Source organism: Labrus bergylta, chromosome 11 (genome assembly GCF_963930695.1).
Source record: "Labrus bergylta chromosome 11, fLabBer1.1, whole genome shotgun sequence".
Classification (NCBI taxonomy): Eukaryota; Metazoa; Chordata; class Actinopteri; order Labriformes; family Labridae; genus Labrus; species Labrus bergylta.
Window position 1 is genome coordinate 27,539,952 of NC_089205.1, and position 22,445 is coordinate 27,562,396.

A 22,445-nucleotide genomic window follows, 5' to 3' on the forward strand; every position below is an offset into this window, starting at 1 on the left:
CTCTCATATCATGAAGGTTACTACGATGAGCTTTGTGGATGTGCAGAGAAATCAAACACAGTCGACAGCAAAGTTTCAGAGTGAACAGAAAAAGATGATGATGATTTTTTACCTTCCCCTGCTCAGGAATCTATCTGTTATTTACATTTATCTTTCTGTCTCTCACTTGTTGCCATATGCACGACATGTCATAAACAAGAAGGTGTGTGTGTGTGTGTGTGTGTGTGTGTGTGTGTGTGTGTGTGTGTGTGTGCGACCAAACAAGTTAAGACAGACGATTCTGACAACAGTTTCCCATCTGCCACAGACCGGCTTAAAAAAAGGTGTTTTTTTAATTTTTTATTTGGGTTTAAAATATTTGATCCTTGCGGCTGAACAAATCTGTTTATTTATCATCATGTTTTATTTATTTATTTCACACGGACACATGCAGTAAACATTGCTTCATATATTAAACACAAAGTATATCATGTGTACAGGTTTCTAGACGTGGCTCTTTTGTAACCTCTGTCTCCAGCTCGGCTTTTAGGATTAAAATAGAATTATTAGTGTGTAAGTCCCCAGATGCAACTGCAGAACCCTGGGGTGCTTTTTTTTAACCTAGCCAAAACATGACTGTTTCCTTCATTGTTCCAGTTTTTTTTTAATCCTGAGTCAAGCGCCAAACATTATAAACTTTCAAACAGTAAACTGAGGATTAAAGAGGAACCAGTCAAACTGTTCTGGTTTTCTTACTCCAGACTCTGAGTTTTAAAAAGTGAGAGTTTAAAAGCATCATTTCCATGTTGTCACATCAGATGATAAAGTCGGGATCAGTGAGTTTACATCACAGCTTCATCCTGTTTGGACTCAGGACCTGATCTGGTATCTTTTCTTTTAAAGTAGGGGAAAAGGAAAGCTGTGTTTTTGACAAGTAATCAATGAAGTGTTTATCTAAATAGTGCCAGTGAATAATGATTGTATCTCAAGATGCTTTACAGAAAGCACAGGTCTAGACTTTACTCTTCATCATTTTATTTTTAAAGAGACTGAATATTAATCCAGCATCTTAAACTTCAACACAAAAACGACGCCGTCTGAGGGGACATTAAACTCCAACTGCCAAACAAACCTTCACCTTAAACACTGCACAACGTCTGATGAGGAGCGTGAGCGTCTTCAGAGTGTCTGCTTTTAGATTTCTATGAAGACATCCAGCAGGCGCAGAGAAACAAACCAAACACATGCAGAGTCCTGTTTCTGATCAGCTGATACAGTCGGGTCAGTAAAGGCAGAAAAACATTTTAAAGTCTTCAGCCCCAAAACACATTTACATAATTTAAGGATGTAAATATAAGCATCTCAAAAGGCTGGGTGTGACCCTTAAATATCACAGAGGAACATCAGGAACATCATTCAGAGATGAGGAAACCCTCGAGGAGGATTGAACTTAACTCTCCAAAAAAGATTTTCTGTGAAACGTGTTTCTCAGAAGGTTTAGTCATGTTTACCGGTAGAGAGCAGATTACTGAACAGGTATGTGTACTTTCTTATAAATGATTACACAACATCTCCAGTCAAACCTGAGGCGCACACACACACACACACACACACACACACACACACACACACTGACGAGGTCACATAATAAGTCAGACACGTGTGTGAGGTACAGTACCAGACTGAAAGGTGAAAGCAACAATGACAGTGGAAACTCCACTCCTCTGAAGGAGTACATATGTTTGTGTTTGTGTTTGAATCAGTCTGTGTGTGTGTGTGTGTGTGTGTGTGTGTGTGTGTGTGTGTGTGTGTATGTGTGAGACATCAGAGAGGTCAGAGAGAGGAAAAGACGCCCAACGAGTGAACAGCCCAACAGATTAAAAAAACAGACGAGTTGGACGTCACAGTCAAAGCCGCGGTCCTTCCACAGACACATTTCCATCTCAAAGTGTTTGTTTGTTTTTTGACCACAAGCGAGGAGGGGGGTCTTTCCTTTCAATGACCTCTGTGAGACGCACGCTCACAATGCACAAATAGTGCCATTTCAACAGAGCGCCCCCGTCACCTGTTTTCAGAGTGCGTGACAATGTGTCACAGTCGGTCCATCCTGGTAATGTTTAATACGACGGCTGAGGCTGAGAGACCGACGTGGACGGTGATGATCTAAGATACAGATGCAACAAACTGCAGTTCCTCGAGCGTCCCCTTAAAGTCTTTATATGTGATGTTTTGATCCAGCAGATGTCGCCCTTGAGCACCAGCATGAAACCAAAACAACTGGCGCTGCATTGTTGTGTTAGCATGCTAATGCTAGCGATCTTTATTATGCTGGTATCTTCACACTGCATGTAAATTTACCTGAAATGAGCGTGATCTAGAAACACAGTTAAGCAGTGAGTACAGTATGTTATTCTTCTTTTCTCTAGTCCCTCAATTAAACAACTTTTATACACGAGGGGAGGAGTCAGCTGGCCGTCTGGGCGATGTAAACAAAGTGAAGATAGGACTCTGAAAACTCAGAAAACATCACAGACAGTGGGACTCGGGTGTTACACCAATTGTAGACAGTCATGACTCACAGAGTTATTTTCAGAGCAGATACTTGATTTCTATTATATTTAAGTGTGAAAAATCACAGATAAAGACTTTAAGGTTAGCTGGAAAAGCCACAGAGGTCCCACACACATCCTGTATTAAAACGTCAATTTTTACAGCAGAAATAAACATGTTTGAAGCTTTTTTTGGGGGGGCCATTTTTATTAGATAGGAAAGCTGAAGAGAGACAGGAAATGTTGGGAGGAGAGAGAGTGATGGATGACATGCAGCAGCAACAAGGACTACAGTCTCTGCAGATAACCGCTAGGCAGAAACACAGTATGGGGGGTCTGGAGTGTTTAGATCTCATCCATTTTGATTATATAAAGGCTTAAAGTTATGAATAATTATGGGCGTGGCTGGTCGGGTAAGTGTAGCTGTTTGCCAGGATGCTAAAGATAGATAGATTGATTTATAGATAGATAGATAGATAGATAGATAGATACTTTATTGATCCTGAGGGAAATTCAAATCATCCAGTAGCAGGTTACAAAGACATGACATGAAACATTTGTTACAAATTAACCATAAAACAGACGCCCCCCCTCACATACATATATATTAACCTGAAAAAAAGATTTAAAGAATCCCTCTAGATGAAACCATTTTTTTAGCAATATTTAAAAAAGAAGAAAATTATCAAAAAACAGACATTAAATAACAGGCAGTGCAAACATTAAAGGTGCGATTTGAATAATTGAGGTCGTCCTAACAAAAAAAAACAAAAAAAAAACATTTTTTGTATGATGACTTCCACTGATGGGCTTCAAAACTCTGCTTCAGAGACCGATGTGACACTACGTCCATGTTTTATACAATTTATGGTAAAGACAGCCTCGGTAAGGAAAGTGAAACTCAAACATAGCTGGTTTTTTTCTTTACAACTTTTCTCTTGTATTCATCTAATGTTTATGTTTATATAACTTTGCCAGTGTATGCTGCGGTTTGATTAAAATATTTGATCTCAGAGTACCCAAGCACACCTCTCACTCTCTCTCTCTTACTCACACATGTACGCACACACACACACACACACACAGACACACACACACACACACACACACACACACACACAGTCATGCTGTTATGGATACAATTTGTTTGATGTTCTCTGCTTCATAAATTATCAGTCTTCCTCTTTTTCGCATCAACAATAATAATAATATGAATAACCAAAATTCTCCGGAATTTTTATCAGAAATGTGCACACACACACTGCGCGCGCACACACACACACACACACACACACACTGCACGCACACACACACACACACACACACACACACGGCGCACGCACACACACACACCCATATAGTTTCAGCAGAAACTTGACACATTTAACTCCACTCTGCAGGCAGCTCCTGCATGTTGTCCGCTGCTCGTTTATCTCACTTCTTCATTTAGCGCCTGAGGTTGCACACACACACACACACACATGCGCACACACACGCACACTCCAGGTGCAGCCCACAGCTTGTGAGGTTGCAGGTCTGAAACAAGAGCTGCAACATCTCGAAAAACCAACAAAAACTGCAGCTTAGCAGCACAGCCCACATCTGATAAGGACAGTCAGGTTTTACTAGAAACACAGTTACAGTCAGTCGAGTTGATTCATCATCCAGAGCAAATCAAACCCTGCACAAACAACTGCTATAAATAAATGCTGATATTCTAAACTGGTCTGAGTACCGCTGTGAAAAAAACCCCAAATGACAATCAGTGAATAAAAATCTAAATGAATAAATATTTATTAAACATGTCAAAAAGGAGACAGAAAGTCCTCTGACTCCTCTGAACTTTGAGTTCAACATCAGGACCAGACAGATTCATCTTAATTCTTAAAGAAGAAGATTATACGGTCATGCTGAACCATATTGGACAAAAGGGAAATATAAAGAAACCAAACAAAGGTCCCTCCATAAGTAGAATTCCTCCCCTGATAAATATTGTGTAGACATGCACACTGACTGTTGATGTTAGCAGAATCCTGCAACATTTCCAAGCTAATGTCAGCCAGTGTTGCACGAAGCTAAAGATGCAAAAAAGACTGCAGTTCCTCGAGTGTCCACTTGGCTGCAAAAGCAGAAGAAGTCCCAACATATCCATCCATAAAATTAAAATGCCAAACGTTGGTGAAAGTGTTGTGGCTGATCTGACTGATGAGTGGGCGAGTTGTAGCCGTTTGCAAGGATTCTAAAGGTCGACCTCAACTCCATGTCGCTGCCTGTTACTAGGTTGAAAAAAAAAACAGCATTTCCTTTATGATGACTTCCAGCAGTGGGCTTCAAAACTCTGCAGACATGAAGCTCAGGGTTTGTGTTGATGTTATCAGGGTTTGAGTTCAACATCAGGACCAGGCAGAGTCATCGTTACAGATGCAAAGTGAACGTCGTACAAAGATGAAATGACGACGCAACTTCGATTGGACGCTGTAGTCTGTTTTTGGTTTTGCAGCCGCACTCCTGCAGAGCTCATGACATAGAATCGCTTACGATTGCTTATTAGCAAACACTAGCGTGACAAGATGCTAGAAAAGATGGTTATCATGGAACACATAATATCTGCTAAACATTATTCATGTAGCCTAAGCAAATCATGTAAGTGTGTTTCTAATTAGCATTAGTTAGCATTAGCTGGAAGAGGCTTCTTGTATGCCAACATGTCTGCAGAGTGAGGATCATATTTGTGGATCTCAAAGGAGCGACATGTTCTCTGTGATGTGTAGACATTTCAGTAACACGGTCACTGAGTTTGATTTTGTGCATGTGGCTAATAAAGAAAGAAAACAATCTTTCTTATGACTCTAATTTATCTGCCAAATACTTTAAATACTTTATTAATCCCTGAGGGGGGAATTCTGGATTTACACTCCAGATTTGTGATTGAGATCACAAGCTTCTCACACTCATAGGCCTGAATCACACACCTGCACAAACAGGAGCTGTGAACATGCTTTAGTGGAGAGATGTCAGAGTGGGGCTGAGACACAGGGAGTGCACCACTGCCACCCCCGTCATAGTAAGACTATTCATGTTGTTCTCGTTTGACTGGATGTGTGAAAACAAACCTGAAACAACCTTCTTATAGGTAGCTGAGTGGTTACTACATTCCCCCCCCCCCACTCCCCGGTCTGGTCCAACACGTTAAACTACCTTCTATTTGCAGCACAGTGGCTGACAGTTCAATAAAGGAAGTTTGACGCCTCAGCAGGCAGAAATGTTGTTTGGGTACATTCCCTCGTGTTAGGGTGAGCTTCCATGTTCCTTGTTTCAGAAAATTATAATAATAATCTACTTCACAAGTCTAACTGCTTCTACTTCTCTGTTTTAACTGTTTGGGACTTTGTAGGATCCTCCTGAAATGAACCTGAGCAGTCAAAGGCACCGCAGCTCCAGATCTTCATTTTCCATTGGTTAGAATAAATCAAGAACATGAAAACTACACAAAGAGAAAGAAGGCAGCGAGTCATCCAGTGTGTCCCTCCCTCCTCTGACTGGTGACTGATCGACTCCTCTGAACCTCCCTCAGGTTTCAAACTTCAGCCTGCTGCTGCTGCACCATCACTAAAACACTTTCTGGCACAAGTAAGGTTAAAACACAATTCCACTTAAAACACACAACTTTCTCTCCACTGCTGCAGGTTTAAAATGATGAATTAGCAGACTGGCCTTCAGCGAGCGCTTCATATAGTCAACAACATGTATGAGTGTGTGTGTGTGTGTGTGTGATAATATCCGCTGGAGGGAGTGTGTGTTTTCAAATGTGAAGGAAGGATAACTATGCAAATCCTTCTCTCTCTCTCTTTTCTTTATCTCTCTCTCTCTCTCTTTTCTTTATCTCTCTCTCTCTCTCTCTTTTCTTTATCTCTCTCTCTCCTCTCTCCCTCTCTCTCTCTCTCTCCCTCTCTCTCCCTCTCTCTCCCTCTCTCTCCCTCTCTCTCTCTCCTCTCTCCTCTCATTTCTCTCTCTCTCTCTCTCCTTCCTCTCCTCTCCTCTCTCTCTCACACCGGGGTCTACTGACCTGTTTAGAGGAAGTGTGCTCACTTTGCAGCTAACCTGCTTTGCATCACTTACATGATTCAACACTTTGATCGCAGCAGATTAGTAGCTACATGACTGTAAAGTGTTTTTAAGTTGTTACATTGACCAAAGTTGTTTTCATGTTTTTTTTGGTGAAGCTCAGTCTGTGTGAATCTTTGAGCCAAAACACCTGAAGGACCATGAAGACTGAAACAATATGTCTCTTAGAGAAGAGTCTTTTAATTTACAGGATTTATCTGAATTAATTATTCAACATCTTTACCAGGTAAAAACTTCTAAAAGTCTGAGGATGTAGAGTTCATATACAGCTATGATCTGCAGGTTGATACAGTCTGTGATTAAAAGTTCAGTTCAGTCTGTAAAACCACAATTTATCACCTCAGACTAAAACTGGTGTAAGACTAACCCTAACCCGCCTTCAATAACAGATGTATTATCAGACGTATTGACAAGCTGGAGGAGTGTTTCAAAACCTGACACAGCGTTACTCTTTCAATCGCCTTCATATACTGGATCAAATGAACATTAAAAACATTTCAGATTCATCATTTTAACATACATTATAATTCCAAATGTTATGTCCCCTTGTGGAACATTTTGTGTTCCAAAGTTTGGACTTATTGCCTCTGAATCTTTTGTCCTAGTAGGAGAAATAGTGAATAATAAAATAAAATGAAATCTGCGGTCAGTGAGGTGAGAACGTGCTGCAGAGTCACACCTGAAGGTTTTTATTGAATTGAAGTTTCTGAGCTTTGAGCTCTACTCACTTTATTGATTCAGGTTGTTGGCAACATTTGAAAGGTGCCTTTAAGTAAGAAAACTCAAAGTTCTGTTCTTCTGTTTCCCGATGTGGGATAAAAAAAAGGATAAATACAGACTTCGGTTTGAACATACAGCACTAAATGCAGATGAATGATCCATGTGGTCGAGGACGGCAAAATACAAATCAGTGACAACTCAATATTTCTGTGGTTTGTTGATTTGTTGAACATAATGGGGATGTCGTATCGATTTAAGGCCGCCAAGTATTGATTTTTTAAAATATTTAAATAACAAATAAGAAATGAAATCTAGACCTGGATTCAAAGAGTTCAGTTTGTAGGGTGCATGCAGCTTTTATCCCAGGATCTGATCAGCCTGTTGGTCAGTCTGTGTGCTTGACTTCCACTTCTGAGAAGTTTAAAGACTGTGGAGCGGCGGTGGTCTAGTGGTTAGTTTGAGCGCCACATGTATGTCGGGTACAGTCCTCAAAGCGAGCAGCCAACACCCTGACCCCTGTGGCTCCTCTCTCTCTCTCTCCCCCCTCTCTCTCTCTCTCCCTGATCTGAAATCACCAACATCATATGTGATAGAGCAAACACAGTATGACATCAGGGGGGGTCAAACTAGGGTCCAGGACTGCCTAGGTGGGGGCTGCTCTGAGGTTATCCAATCATGATAACACACATTTGTTGGATAGTGTATAGAAAGGTTGTTTATAGGAACATGTGAGCGGGGGGGGGGGGGGGGGGGGGGGCTCCAAGGAAGACAAGGTAGGGGAATCTACCGCTCCATGTTTAATGTGTCTCTTAATATCACAATCACAAAACCAAGCTGCATTTATCCTCCTCGAATCTACCTTCAGTGGATATGACAGCTGAGGAGAGACAGGAAATGTTGGAAGAGAGAGAGAGAGAGGGGGGATGAGATGCAGCAAAGGGCTGAGGTCGGATTCAAACCCACGGCCGAAGACTACAGCCTCGGTAGATGGTGCGCGCGACATAACCGCTATGCTAGCCAGCGCCCCGACCAACATGTTTAACATACAGAAGTATGAAGAAGAAATTATTATTTTTTTAAATTTCGAGATTAAAGTCGTAAATTTACGAGTTTATTCTCGTAAATTAACGAGTTGGAGACCAGCCTGCGCAAAATGATGAAAGTAGAACTCTTAAAGTCTTTTCCTCTGCAGACAACTTCCTCCCAGTCAGTGTGGTTCTTTCTTCAGTTTATTGCAGTTTCTTTTCAGGGTGCTGATATTTTAAGACAATGTGAAGATGATGATGAGCCAACAGCATGTGCAGTTTCATATCTGCATAAGTAAAGCCCCAACACAACTATTTCTGTCTGTTATCGCTCTGCCTTGTTGAAGTGTCTCATGTGCAGAGACAGTTTGTGTCCTGTTCATCATTTTACAGATAAACAAGGTCTTACAAGTTGAAGTGAAAACTTCTCATGAACTGTTTTTACCGACAACACAAGGAAGTATCCTATTTCCTTATTAGTGAAACCTTTAGGACGAGATGCTCCAACAGGATGCTGCCGCTCTCCTGATATAGAATAAAATAACCACTTTATTCTTTTATTCTTTTATTCTTTAAAGACTTCTACTTTCATCATTTTCGTGCAGGCTGGTCTCAAACTCGTTAATTTACGAGAATAAACTCGTAAATTTACGACTTTAATCTCAATATTTCATTTTTTTTGAACGTGGCCCTCATCCTCCGTCGTAAGTAAGAAACAACATAACAGCTAAATGTGAACTTCAATTATTTAAAAATTGTACTGATTTTTAAATAATACTGAAAAAGATTACTATTTGTCTTAGAAGAGTTACACTGAATGTTGTATTTGTGTAAAAACAAAGAGTGGAAATCTGTGTCAGTGTTACTCCCAGAGTGACTGAGAGGTTAGCTGAGACCCCAGACTGAAGGACTTCATTACATAAAGATCTAACGACCAGCGAGCCAATCAGGGTCAGAGGTGAAGCTGATCAATTCCTTTTAAAAGCCTCCAAATGATTGTTGTTGAAGTTGTTCTTCATACGACCACGATTATTCAAATCAGCCCTAAAAGAGAAGTAGATCAGAAAGAGCTCCTCTTCAGAGTAAAAAATGATCTCTAAAACTCGGAAAGCAGAAATACTTTCACTTTATGTAAAAACCACTTCCTCCAGCAGGGCCCCGGGGCCTACACTCAAAGTTGTGAATGCAACCGACCAATGAAACTTCAATCAGTCAGACTTTATATTTCCTACAAAACTCATGTAGAAGTTTCAGCACCAAATATTATTTTTGTATGATTTGTTTGACGAGACAAAGAGAAGAGAGACACCTGAGCAGAACATGCAAACATCCCCTTTAGAAAAACATCTGACTTTAACATGTTTCTCATTTGGAAATAAAACTCTGTAAATCCTCTCCAAACACTCTCCTCTTAAAGATTATGAAATGATCTTTGAGCTTTTCTCAGACTCAAAGCCCCCTCTGCTCTGATCAGAACCAGAACAGCGACATGAAGCAGCAGAAACCTCTCTGACCTTGTAAACTTCTCCGTACGTCCCTCCTCCGACTCTCAGCAGGATCTCAAAGTCGTCCTGAGGGTTCCTGGTGGAGATATCCAGAGCTGTCCGGTTTGACAAATCCATTTTTTATGTTACTGATATTTCCTCCTCAGGCATGTCACACACTCTCTGCTCTTCACGCACACACACTCACACACACACTCAGCGGCATCTACATCTATGGGCAAACAAAACTGTCAGAAGAAACCGCTGAGAAAATACCCTTGCTCGCTCTTTGTCTCTCTGACATGCTGTGTGTCATTCAGCTGCTGTCACACACACACACACACACACACACACACACACACCTTCCTGTTTCTGTTTCTCAGGCTGCTATTGATCCTCCCTCTCTCTCCCTCTTTCTCTCTCTCTCTCTCACACACACACCTTCCTCTCTGTTCTCTCACACACCCATCTTTTCAGTCATTTTGCATATTTTGATTCTGCTTCCTGTTGAGTGTTTGAAAATGTGAGATAGACACAGAAAGGCAGAGAGAGGAGACAATCTTTTTCAGCATGTACAGATTTGAATGTTTTCTGTTTTTTGTGCTTTGGAGGTTAAGAGATGTGTGTGTGTGTGTGTGTGTGTGTGTGTGTGAGCACATGCTTTGGGAATGTAAGAATGCAGAATTGTGTTGTTAATGAATTACAGTTCTGGTGTTTGGGAGTTTCATTCCTGTCATTCATTTTTTGGGGGTGGGTTTAGGTGTCTGCTTCTTACCTACTGAAATGTGTTTGTGTGTTTGTGTACGTGTGCGTGTGCATGTGTGTGTGTGTGTGTGCCTGCACCCGTGCTCGGAGCTCCCTCTCAGTTTCCTGTTCAGAAGCGTTTCCCTGCAGATGAAAACGGGGCATGTGTTACATCCTGTCACAGAGATAAAATCACTTCATCAGCTGTGTGTCTGATTTCTATCGTTAATCATGTTAACATACACAAAGGTACAGCCAGGTGTGAGGGCATAAAGGTCACTCTGCATTATGAGAACGCCAACAGGCTTCAGAGACATGTTGATCTGAGTGGGAGAAAAGTGACAGACACACCTGCATGAAGAAGGTCAGTGAAGAAGAACAAAAATGAATGAAAGCTGTCACACCTTCTTTGCAGCTCTTAAAGGTGCCATCTTCATCATCCTCTGACCTTTATCCCTCCCCCTTGTTCTCTCAGCAGTCTGCCAGCTGGCTCACTCCTGCCACGAGGATCCTGGACGCCCACATGTGACAGACACAAAACACTGATCAGTAAACCACAAGTAACTGCCTCGACCTCAGCTCAGCCTCGAGAGACGGAACAATGAATGCCAAGTATAAAAAAAAACAGGCACAAACCTTCCACCAGCAACCACAAGGACTAAACAGGTCGAGTGTGAAACGGTCATGTTGACATAGCTGATCTGTGACCTGCAGCTCAGGGGAACAGCGATAGATGCTGATGAAAGTCCAGGATCAGACGCTGGGCTGAAAACAGCTCATCATCCTCACAGAAGGAAACAGCTTCAAACAAACACTGAGGAGCTGTCACATGAAGTTTAGTCCATTATGTGTGAGGAGGCTGCGTGATTGGTCATGTCACATCATGCACTCACCTAAATAACTTCATTAAACTCACTGTTAAGGTTTCAGGCAGCCATCCTTTTTAGATCAAACTTTATCCATAATTAACCCTCACAGGCTGCAGCAGGGTCGCTGAGGCTGGTTATCACTCTCAGGTACTTTTAGCAGGTCAGCTCAAATAATTCAACACACTTTAACATTATTCTCATAATATATGCAGCTGCAATTGTGCAACGAGTTTGGTTGACCTTCAAGGCTTCATATTTAACTAACAAGGGAGCAGAGACACAGAGAGACAGGAAATGATTACGAAAGTGTTTTAGGTCAAAGTAAGTCCAGTCATACAGTCTATGGTCCAGTCCAGCTGAGTTTACAGGTAAGAACTGTCGTCATACACACAGCAGGCACATGCAGGAAAGCACTGCACAATGCTCACACAGTCCAACTTGAGGAATACAAAGCACAGCAGGACACGGTTTTAGTATTTTTCCCTCAAAGTAATACTAGGGCGGCAAACATTCACAATGCTGTTTGTATCAACCTGAAGTTGTGGTTGGAAGTGCACTATTTTTTTTATAACATTGAGCGTGTAAAGCCCCCATGTGGCCAAAGTAGGAACAGCAGAATAACCTTCACTACCGTAAATCAGACGTATTGTTGATATCAATTCTAGCAAATAGTTTCTAACCACTTAGATCAAAATTACACAAAGATGAAGTCAGAGAAATAAAAAAATACAAACATTTTGATTCAAAGTAATAAGGAAGTAACGATTCACTCAACTCACAATATGAACCTCGCAATTTATTTTACAAAATGAAACTGTAGACACGAGACTCAGAAAGATTCCTTTAGGGGCTGTAAACCTGCTTGTCAGTGTGGTTTGGCCTTTTCAAGGGGAGGTGGTTGGAGCTTCTCGTTGTTGTGTTGATTAAATGCTGCATCATGTTGGTTGTGCTATTTCTGTAGTTCCCTGTCTTCTTGCAATATTTGCACAGTTTTTGTCCCATCTGTTATCTTCTCATGTCTTTCATTTTGTGTCTTGGGGAGTCAAAATGCAGCAATTCAAAATAGAAATAAAACAGTACATCCATTCAGATGGAGACTCCTTACTTTAACTCTCTGATCCAGGTCTACACTCCCTCCCCCCCCCACTACGCTCTGCCAATGAAAGGCTTCTGATCCAACCTTCACAACAGGGTCCTAAGACGCTGACTAGACTCTTCTCCTCTGTCGCCCCCCGGTGGTGGAATGAACTTCCAAACTCCATGTGATCTGCAGAGTCCCTCTGCACCTTTAAGAAAAAGCTAAAGACCCAGCTCTGTCATGAATACCTACTAACTTAATGATGATGGTCTCCATATTATTGATGATGATGATGGTAATGACGATGGTTTTTGTTTGATAACGACGACTTATAAGATGGTTTCTATACTGATTAGAGCTCTCAAGAACTGCCCTCAATGTTGTGCTTTGCCTCTGGTCACTTCCTGTCAGCACCTGTGTGTCCAATCAGACTCAAAGCTGATCGTTTGCTCTTACTCACATTGTTCCCTTTTTTCTAGATCCTTGCTTGTGTTGTTCTTACTCTCTGATGTACGTCGCTTTGGATAAAAGCGTCTGCTAAGTGAATTGTAGAATTGAAGAATTGTAGACAACACTGAACATTTGTTAAACCCTGAATATGTCACTTTTTTATACCCAGATATAGTTGTATATATATATATTATTTTTCTTCATATTTTTCTTGTTTGTTTTCTGTTTGTTTTTCTCTGTATTCTGATAAAAAAAAATATTTGAATGAGTTGCTTTATTTTGAAAGTAGTAACCGGAAGTTCACGCTGCAGTGTATGTATATACATTATAGAATAGAATATAATGTCTTTATTGTCATTATACAATTGTACAACGAAATTATTTGGCTTCACCTTAAAGTGCACACACATACAAACATCCACAGCTAAAAACAACAAAAGAAGAAAATAAAAAAACTCTCATTCAGGTAAGATGGGCAATGTATGGTAGGAGTTATTTACAGGTAGTAACATAACAGAATATAAATAGATATTGCAGAAATATAAAATAAATATTGCACAGTATGTGTGGTGAGGGTGGGACGGTCAACGCATGTCCAGGTTCAGTGTGGTTATGGCTCTGGGGAAGAAGCTGTCCTTGAGTCTGTTTGTCCGTGCTCTGACAGACCTGTAGCGTCTGCCAGAGGGCAACATGTCGAACAGATGACAGCCGGGGTGTGAGCCGTCCTTTACCATTTTTTTTGCTCTGTTCAGGCAGCGGGAGTTTTAAATGTCCTTAAGTGAGGGGAGTGTGCAGCCGATGATCTTTTGTGCTGTGTTTATTACTCTCTGAAGCCCCTTTCTGTCTGCTTCAGTGCAGCTGGTGTACCACACTGTGATGCAGTACAGCAGCAGGCTCTCGATGGAAGAGCGGTAGAAGTTCACCAGCAGCTTCTCATTCAGGTTGTTCTTCCTGAGCACTCTCAGGAAGTGCAGGCGCTGCTGTGCCTTCTTGGTGATCTCAGAGATGTTGGGAGTCCAGGAGAGGTCAGCAGAGATGAGGGTGCCCAGGAACTTGAAGGTTTGGACCCTCTCTACACAGACAGCGTTGATGTGGAGGGGAGCTGGGTCTGCACGGTGCTTCCTGAACTCGAAGATGATTTCCTTTGTTTTCTTGGTGTTCAGTGTTCAGGTTGTTCACTGAACACCACGTTGTCCACTTCAGGATCTCATCCCTGTATGCAGACTCGTCTCCCCCTGAGATTAGTCCAACCACAGTGGTATCGTCTGCGAACTTGGCGATGGTGTTACTGGGGTGGGTTGGGCTACAGTCGTATGTGTAGAGGGAGTACAGTAGTGGGCTCAGCACACACCCCTGTGGAGAGCCGGTGCTGAGTGCGGGTGGAGGAGACGTGGGGGCCAAGTTTAACAGTCTGGGGACGGTTTGTGAGGAAGTCTTTTATCCATGAACAGGTGTGTGAGTGGAGGCCTAAGTCTGACAGTTTTTTAACCAGAATGTCCGGGATGATTGTGTTGAAGGCTGAGCTGTAGTCAATGAAAAGTAGCCTCACATAGCTCCCCTGGTGTTCCAGGTGGCTCAGTGCAGTGTGGAGAGCTATGGCTATGGCGTCCTCTGTGGATCTGTTTGCTCTATAAGCAAACTGGTGTGGGTCGAAGGTCTGAGGAAGGCTGGCTTTGATGTGGTTTAAAACCAGCCTCTCAAAGCACTTCATGATGACCGGTGTTAGAGCAACTGGATGGTAGTCGTTGAAGCTGTCCGTGGTTGATTTCTTGGGCATGGGTATGATTGTGGCTGATTTCAGGCAGGATGGTGGCTTGTGACAGGGAGAGGTTGAAGATGCAGGTGAAGACTTGTGAGAGCTGGTCTGCACAGGCTTTGAGCACCTTCCCTTCCTGGGGTTTACTGCTCTTAGCACCCGTCTCACTTTGTGCTCCTGTACAGTGAGCGTGACGGTGCTATGTGCTGGTGGAGGCTGAGGCGGTGTGGCTGTGTGGAGCTCAGTTTTCTCAAACCTTGCGAAGAAGCAGTTCAGCTCCTCTGCCAGCGAGGCGTCTGAGTTCCCAGGTGTGATGTTGCAGCCCCTGAAGTGTGTGATTTGTTGTATGCCTTGCCACACCTGTCGTGGGTTGTTGTCAGAGAGGTGGTCCTCTATCCTCCTCCTGTAGGCCGACTTAGCATCCTTGATTCCTCTCTTCAGGTCGGCTCTAGAAGCACTGTACAGCGCTCTATCGCCTGACCTGAAGGCAGAGTCGCGGTTTCTAAGCAGCATTCATGCTGCAGTTCAACACGGTGACCACTGGGTGGCAGTAAAACACTGTTTTCTTGAAATGGCAGCAGAGAAACTAAATGCACCAGCTTTAGGAAAAAGTAAATAAAAAGTAAAGTAAAAATAGGATTGAAAAATTATGTTAATCTGCCGAACAACGCTTAATTATTCCCTTCTCCAGTGACGGTGACAGAGAGAAGCACCCTGAACAGAACGCTCTCCATCATGGACAACACCCCCCACCCTCTGCACAGCACCTTCAGCAGGCAGAGGAGTGTGTTCAGAGCTCCACAGACTGACCCAACAACTCTTTAGTCCCCCTGGCCGTACGTCTGTACAACACCTCACAGGTATGTCAGGAGGAACACACACACCTGGACTAAATCTTCCTTTTTTCCATTTCTCATCTGCACAGCTGTCTCAAGAGTCAGCCTCTAGTCAGACACTTTAATGATCACATCGATTATTTAAATAACACCTTTAATTTAATGTTTGCACTGCCTGTTATTTAATGTCTGTTCTTGATAACTCTGCACTATCTGCTTCTTTTTAAACACTGCTGTACATTTATAAACAACACAACTTCAGAAGGTCAACTCTTTTTTATTCTTGTGTTTTATATTCAGGTCTAATTACAGATTTTTTATTCAACTGTTTATAGAGTTTTGTTTAAATTCCAGGAATCAAAACATTCCTGCAACTTAATATATCTCTGCACCTTTGATCTGTTTGCTCAATATCATACAATTGTTTTTTTTACAAAATAAAACCAAAGTCTGTTTCTATCTATTCACAACTTCACAAGTCAACACTTTTTTATTCTTATTTTTTATATTCAGGTCTAATTACAGATTTTCTTTCCTCAACTGTTTATAGCTTCTTGTTTAAATGTCTCATATATTTTTACCCCTGCATGGGTTATGTACATTTCTTGTATAAGTCTATTTTTAATTGCACAGTTTAAGTTTGATTCATCTAGAGGTATTCTTTAAATCTTTTTTTCAGGTTAATATATATGTATGTGAGGGGGGGGCGTCGGTTTTATGGTTAATTTGTAACAAATGTTTCATGTCATGTCTTTGTAACCTGCTACTGGATGATTTGAATTTCCCTCGGGATCAATAAAGTATCTATCTATCTGTCTATCTATCTATCTATCATCTATCATCTATCTATCTATCTATCTATCTATCTATTTATCTATCTATCTATCATCTATCTTTTCTTTTCTTTTCTTGCTCTCTTCTTTTAATGTATTTCTTGTTATTATTGTGTTGTTGATTATTGTACACATTCTGTTCGTTACTTCTTTGTTTATTGTTATTATTGTTGTTAAGTATTAAGTAAATGTCTCGTTTGTTGGTAAATGGACTTGAGCTTGTTTATTTATTTTCTAGTCTTGTTTACAGCGCCCCCCAGCGGCGTCTTTATGGAACTACACAACATTAAACTAACGCTTCCGGTTTAAACATTTATATTATTTCCTGTGTCAGTGAGTAAACGGAGTGTCGTTAAACGTTCATGTTTCATCCCAACATTTTAAATCAACCGCACGATGACGACACAATAAAACAACGTATCTCGGTTAGGACTGTTAGGTCCTTCACTTTATCACGTTCCGTACTCTTTCCGGTTCCTCCTGTGTAACGTTCTTTCCGTTCCGACGCAGTTCTCCTTCCGCCCGGTGCTTCTTTTTTTCTACCTTGCGGCCCACGTGTGGAATTAATTCATTTAAAAAGCGAGTTAAAGCGTTTTTTAATAAAAGTTTGGACCAAATGGCGGCGACTAATGAGCAGATGAAGACGAACGTGGGGAAACTCCTGCGCGGGATCGACAGGTAAAGGAAACGAAACCGAGATTTAGCCTGTTAGCTAAAGTTGAAGCTAATGTTGAAGCTAATGCTGAAGCTTTTGGGTGTATTTATCTTTTGTTAGGCTGAAGTTAGAGTCAGCACTGAATTAAACACAATACTTACCCAGCCAGATTAAAGACTAATATGATGCTCTCATTATATTAATTAAATATTTAAATTAATCTTTTGTAAATGTTGAGGCTGACGTCACCTGGGTCAGATTAATTCCCTTCAGATAAAGAAAACTTCTAGATCAATCAAACTTAAACTGTGCAATTAAAAATAGACTTATACAAGAAATGTACATAACCTGTGCAGGGATAAAACTATATGAACAATTTAAACAAAAATCTATAAACAGTTGAGGAATAAAATCTGTAATTAGACCTGAATATAAAACACAAGAATAAAAAAGAGTTGACTTGTGAAGTTGTGTTGTTTATAAATGTACAGCAGTGTTTAAAAAGAAGCAGATAGTGCAGAGTTATCAAGAACAGACATTAAATAACAGGCAGTGCAAACATTAAATTAAAGGTGTTATTTAAATAATTGATGTGATCATTAAAGTGTCTGACTAGAGGCTGACTCTTGAGACAGCTGTGCAGATGAGAAATGGAAAAAAAGGAAGATTTAGTCCAGGTGTGTGTGTTCCTCCTGACATACCTGTGAGGTGTTGTACAGACGTACGGCCAGGGGGACTAAAGAGTTGTTGGGTCAGTCTGTGGAGCTCTGAACACACTCCTCTGCCTGCTGAAGGTGCTGTGCAGAGGGTGGGGGGTGTTGTCCATGATGGAGAGCGTTCTGTTCAGGGTGCTTCTCTCTGTCACCGTCACTGGAGAGTCCAGCACAGAGCCGGCCTGTCCAGCCGTGCTGCGTCCCTCTTCTTGCTGCTTCCTCCACAGCAGAGAAGAGGACGCTGGGACATTGAGGACACAAAGGAAAACTTAGTATATCATAAAAAAAGACTAAATATCTTTATAAACTATAAACCGGGGAAAACCTAAAAGCATGAGTGTCATGTAAGAGTCAGTTTATGTTCATACAGTTCAGTACATGTTCAGATGTTGACAGATGGTACCTGATCTGGACTGATGACTCTGATGGCACCTGATCTTTAACAGACATAAGCTCACACACACACACACACACACTGAAACCCCCTGATTTCTTTACTGTCATGTGATGCTCGTGTTCTGTCTTCCAGGTATAACCCAGAAAACCTCGCAACGTTGGAGCGCTACGTTGAGACACAAGCCAGAGAAAATGCCTACGACCTGGAAGCCAACCTGGCCGTCCTGAAGCTGTAAGTGTCATCGTTTCTGTGAAGCAACCTGACACGAGCCGTTATGTGAATGTAGAAATGTTCCCTGACAGCGATACACTTTAATATCTGGAGACTGTTTTAATAAACACTGACGGAGGAGCTGACATTTTGGGGGGGAGTGTTTTGTCATTCTCTCGATAGAAGATGAATATATTTCTCTACAGATGTGCAGATTCAGTTTAAAATAAGCTGTCCCTCGATCTGTGCAGGTACCAGTTCAACCCCGCCTACTTCCAGACTCAGGTGACATCACAGATTCTGCTGAAGGCCCTGACCAACCTGCCACACACCGACTTCACTCTCTGCAAGTGCATGATCGACCAGACCCACGTATCCTTTTGGTGCCTTTTTATTCAGCTTGTATAAATATGGACGGTAAATATTACTGGACAAAGCCTGATTACTTGCAGTTGGCTTTGGAGTCACATTAATGGTGGTTGCCATGTTGGAAATCCTGTCTCAGCCTAACTTTCAGTCGACCTAACAAGAGGCTGAGAGCTGGAGCTGAGGCGGGGTTTAACCCTTTTGACAAACCGTTACACAGCGTCTGCTCTTCAGTGATTTCTGCTGCGCACTGTGTTGAACACTTATCCATCACAAACTGGTCCAGTGTGAGCTGATTGATTCATGAGCTAATCACACCCTGTTTGGTTTTTTGTACCAGGCTGTAAACACGATGATCTCTGGTAAAATCAGCTTTTTTTAAGTGGGTGTTTGTGTCATTGGGGCTCTTGCAGGATTTTTCTCTTCTGCGTCAGCTTCATATTTCAACACCAGAGGTTGCCCCCCGATCTGATATTATCTGAATGTTGATCTCCACTTTGATGGTTTACAGAGAGCGGGTGGCGTTTGGTCAGCACGTAACCATTCCCGGTCTTTTGTTCATTTTTTGACTCGTCCTTGGAAGGACTTTAAATGTTTTTCTCTTGAGGAACATGAGAAATGACAAAGTGCAGTGAAGTTGATGATTTATGTCAGGGTGAAAACAACGGATGCACTCGATGAGAAATGATGCTTCATTACTTTTACATTTATTTATTTTAAAACAAGGTCAAATTTATTCAGTTATTTACAGGCAAGAACTTCATTTGTTTCCTAATATTGATAAAAAAAGATATCAACATGAAGCTTACAAACTATCGCAGTGTATTCATATTTATTCATCAGATAAGTGATAGTGTGTAGTTTAGATTGTGTAGTATAGATTGTGTAAATAGAGCCAGGTTCAGCGTAGGGAGGCAGGTTCTGTCGCGGGGTCAGGGGTCGTTTCCTTGACTACAGTGTCGCAGCAAGAGGAACGCCCCATAAGACAGATCCTCTACCTCGGGAACCTGCTGGAGACCTGCCACTTCCAGAGCTTCTGGGTATGACACTCACTCACTCACTCACTCACTCACTCACTCACTCACTCACTCTCTCTCTCTTCTGGTCGTCCCTCATTGAAACAAAGACTCTTTACTTATACTGATGACTCATTAATCATTAAAAGCAGCTCCTGCTGGCCGCTCAGTATTCTCCTCATTTCCTCGTTGCGACGTCTCTTGTGTTCCTGTTCCTCCTGTTGTTTTCCAAACTTGTGTAAAGTGTGACTTCCCCTCATTCTTCTCCTCCCTGACAGACGAGTCTCGAGGAGAACAGAGAGCTCATCGACGGCATCACCGGGTTTGAAGACTCTGTCCGGAAGTGTGAGTATCGTCTTGTGACTCACAGCGAGCTCTGCAGTGGATTGAACATGGTCTGATGTTTAACCTCATCTCTCCCTCTCCAGTTATCTGCCATGTGGTGGGCATCACCTACCAGACCATCGAGCACCGGTTACTGGCTGAGATGCTGGGAGACCCTCTGGGTAAGAAACCCGACCTGCTGAGACACGAGTGAAGACGACTAACACGCTGCATGTTTGAAAACATTATTGAGATATTTAAAAAACCTCCAGCTGGACCTGTTCAACACATGATCTGATTTAATTCTTCTTGTAATTAAAATGTGTAATCTCCTTTGAATAATAATAAAAAACACCTCCCTCTGTCCGTGCAGACACGCAGGTGAAGATCTGGATGAATAAATACGGCTGGACGGAGAACGATGAAGGTCAGATCTTCATCTTCAACCAGGAGGAGAGCGTCAAGCCCAAGAACATCGTGGAGAAGATCGACTTTGAGAGTGAGTGCTGCAGACTCGACCTGATAATGAAAACATAAACTACTGACTCACCAAAGTGTGTGATGGTTGTTTTAGTTTATAATCTTGACTTCATGCTGTTAAACTTTCTCTTGTAGACGTCATCGTGACTGAAGTGACATTTAGAACGAGAGCTACAGTTTAACTTTGAGGAGATGAAACAAAATGAATTTAAAAAAAAAACAACAACAACTGAGCAATTCAGTCAACATTTAACATCAGTATTTATTCAAGGAAATGAAAGTGCATGTACACAAAATAAATGCATAATGAAAATACTAATAAGAGAAGACTCCCTCTGAAAGACACAGTATCGACTCTACTCCATCAGAAACTTTACAAAGAGAGAGAAATACATCTTTCTGTGAATAACAAGTTTGCAGTGATTTACAGAAACACCTTCTTTGTCTCAAAAGCTTTCACACACACACACCGTTCATTTAGGTGGTGTGTGTGTGTGTGTGTGTGTGCGCGCGCCTGTGACACCAAAGTAGGCGCGTGCGTTTAGTTTTTGGACCGACCGCTGCGCTCTGTAACGGGGTTTGTTTACCTCAGGTTCAGGTTTAGTTTGCAGCTTCAGACTTCAGCAGGTTGTTCAGTTACTGATGATACATTTGTTGATGCATGTTGCCATAACAACCAGCTGATACCTGCATGATGAACGAGGACACGGCGAGAAGAGACTGAGAAAAATCACGTTTGAAACCGAGTAATGCACTGAAATATCAACACTTTACAACACGCTTCTGTGTGGAAAAACCCGTGAAAAATATATTTTCAAAACTGGACTCACTTCCTGTTTGTTCAGTGAGATCAGCAGAGGTCACACACGGTCCTAACTGTCGGGGGGGGGGGGGCTCTGTTGGAACAGAGCATCCAACAGCGTCTGGAGCTGCTGTTAGATCTCACATGGACGGTTATAAAAACTAAAACTCTTCAGCGGTAGATGAGGCGGAGGGTGTTGTTAAAGTGCTGCAGGAAACTCTGCATACTCATTATGACGTCATCCTTAATTTGAATAGTTGGATAGTGATCAGTTTGACAGCCAGCGTCTCGTCGCTGAAGTCAAAGTCAGAGCTCATTAAACTCAGCGGGAGTCCGTCTCTAACAGGAGCACGTCTCATCTTTGAGTGAATGAAGAGGAGGTGAAATCTAATCTTCTTCCTGTTTTCTCTCTTTTTCTCCTCTTCTCTCTCGTCCTTTGTTTCCTTTCTCAGGTGTGTCCAGCATCATGGCTACATCTCAGTGATGCAAACTCAACATACACACACTCACAGAGACACACTCACAAACACACACTCATCAGCTGTAATAGATTTAACCGGGTCAATTTCATAACCACACTTTTCTCAATAAAGGTAATTTATCATTTCCAGTCTGTGTCTGTGGTCGTTCTTCATCAAAGATCTCGTGTTGGTTGAATCCTTCAGCAGATATTCTCAGAAGTCGTCTCACTTCCTGGTTAATCATCAGGTGGTATCAGGGTGTCGGCCATTTACAGTTATTGAGCCAAATAAAGACTCGGATGTGAATGAGGGCAGCCGGGCTTCAAACCACCGCTGCGTCATGGTGTTAGTTGTTTCAGAGGGATTCTGTTGATGTGTCTTCTCAGTGTGGAAAGGGTTAAAGAGAAATGTTGGTCAGATTAGTTCAGCTTCCGGGACGAACCAGGAAGACACTTCACATTTTCCGTCAGTGTTTACAGAACAGACTTGTTTCCATGTCGAGCTGTTTCTGGACTCTAAAGTGTGATGTCTGGGGTGCTGGTGGCCTGGCGGTTAGTGTGCTCACAACATGTA

General features: G+C 41.9%; 2 protein-coding genes across 3 annotated transcripts in view; one reads left to right on the forward strand and one right to left on the reverse strand.

Annotated features, from left to right (window-relative positions):
- The window catches only part of LOC109999897 (mitogen-activated protein kinase kinase kinase kinase 5), a 35,470-nt gene extending 25,290 nt beyond the window's left edge, over positions 1–10,180 (reverse strand). Inside the window, exon 1 of the mRNA XM_020655064.3 lies at positions 9,913–10,180. Within this exon, the coding sequence (XP_020510720.1) occupies positions 9,913–10,020 (108 nt within the window). The 5' untranslated portion in view covers positions 10,021–10,180. The remainder of the gene's footprint in view (positions 1–9,912) is intronic.
- Positions 10,181–16,904: 6,724 nt separating this feature from the next.
- eif3k (eukaryotic translation initiation factor 3, subunit K) lies at positions 16,905–22,021 on the forward strand. 2 transcript variants are annotated; one of them, XM_020655058.3, is made up of 8 exons: positions 16,905–17,126; positions 18,346–18,444; positions 18,675–18,795; positions 19,755–19,829; positions 20,084–20,150; positions 20,234–20,311; positions 20,503–20,628; positions 21,864–22,021. In XM_020655058.3, the coding sequence occupies exons 1-8, from the start codon at positions 17,065–17,067 to the stop codon at positions 21,893–21,895; spliced, it is 660 nt and encodes a 219-aa protein (XP_020510714.1). In that variant the 5' UTR covers positions 16,905–17,064; the 3' UTR covers positions 21,896–22,021. The 2 variants fall into 2 exon arrangements, with proteins under 2 accessions (XP_020510714.1, XP_020510713.1); XM_020655057.3 differs by having other exon boundaries at positions 16,921–17,126; positions 19,752–19,829.
- The last annotated feature ends 424 nt before the right edge of the window (positions 22,022–22,445 follow it).

Excerpts from the sequence above, each read along its gene's own strand:
- eif3k (XM_020655057.3), top strand. The coding sequence starts at position 17,065 with ATGGCGGCGACTAATGAGCAGATGAAGACGAACGTGGGGAAACTCCTG. Across the intron at positions 17,127-18,345 it reads CTCCTGCGCGGGATCGACAG|GTATAACCCAGAAAACCTCG; the intron begins GTAAAGGAAACG and ends TCTGTCTTCCAG. Across the intron at positions 18,445-18,674 it reads AACCTGGCCGTCCTGAAGCT|GTACCAGTTCAACCCCGCCT; the intron begins GTAAGTGTCATC and ends CGATCTGTGCAG.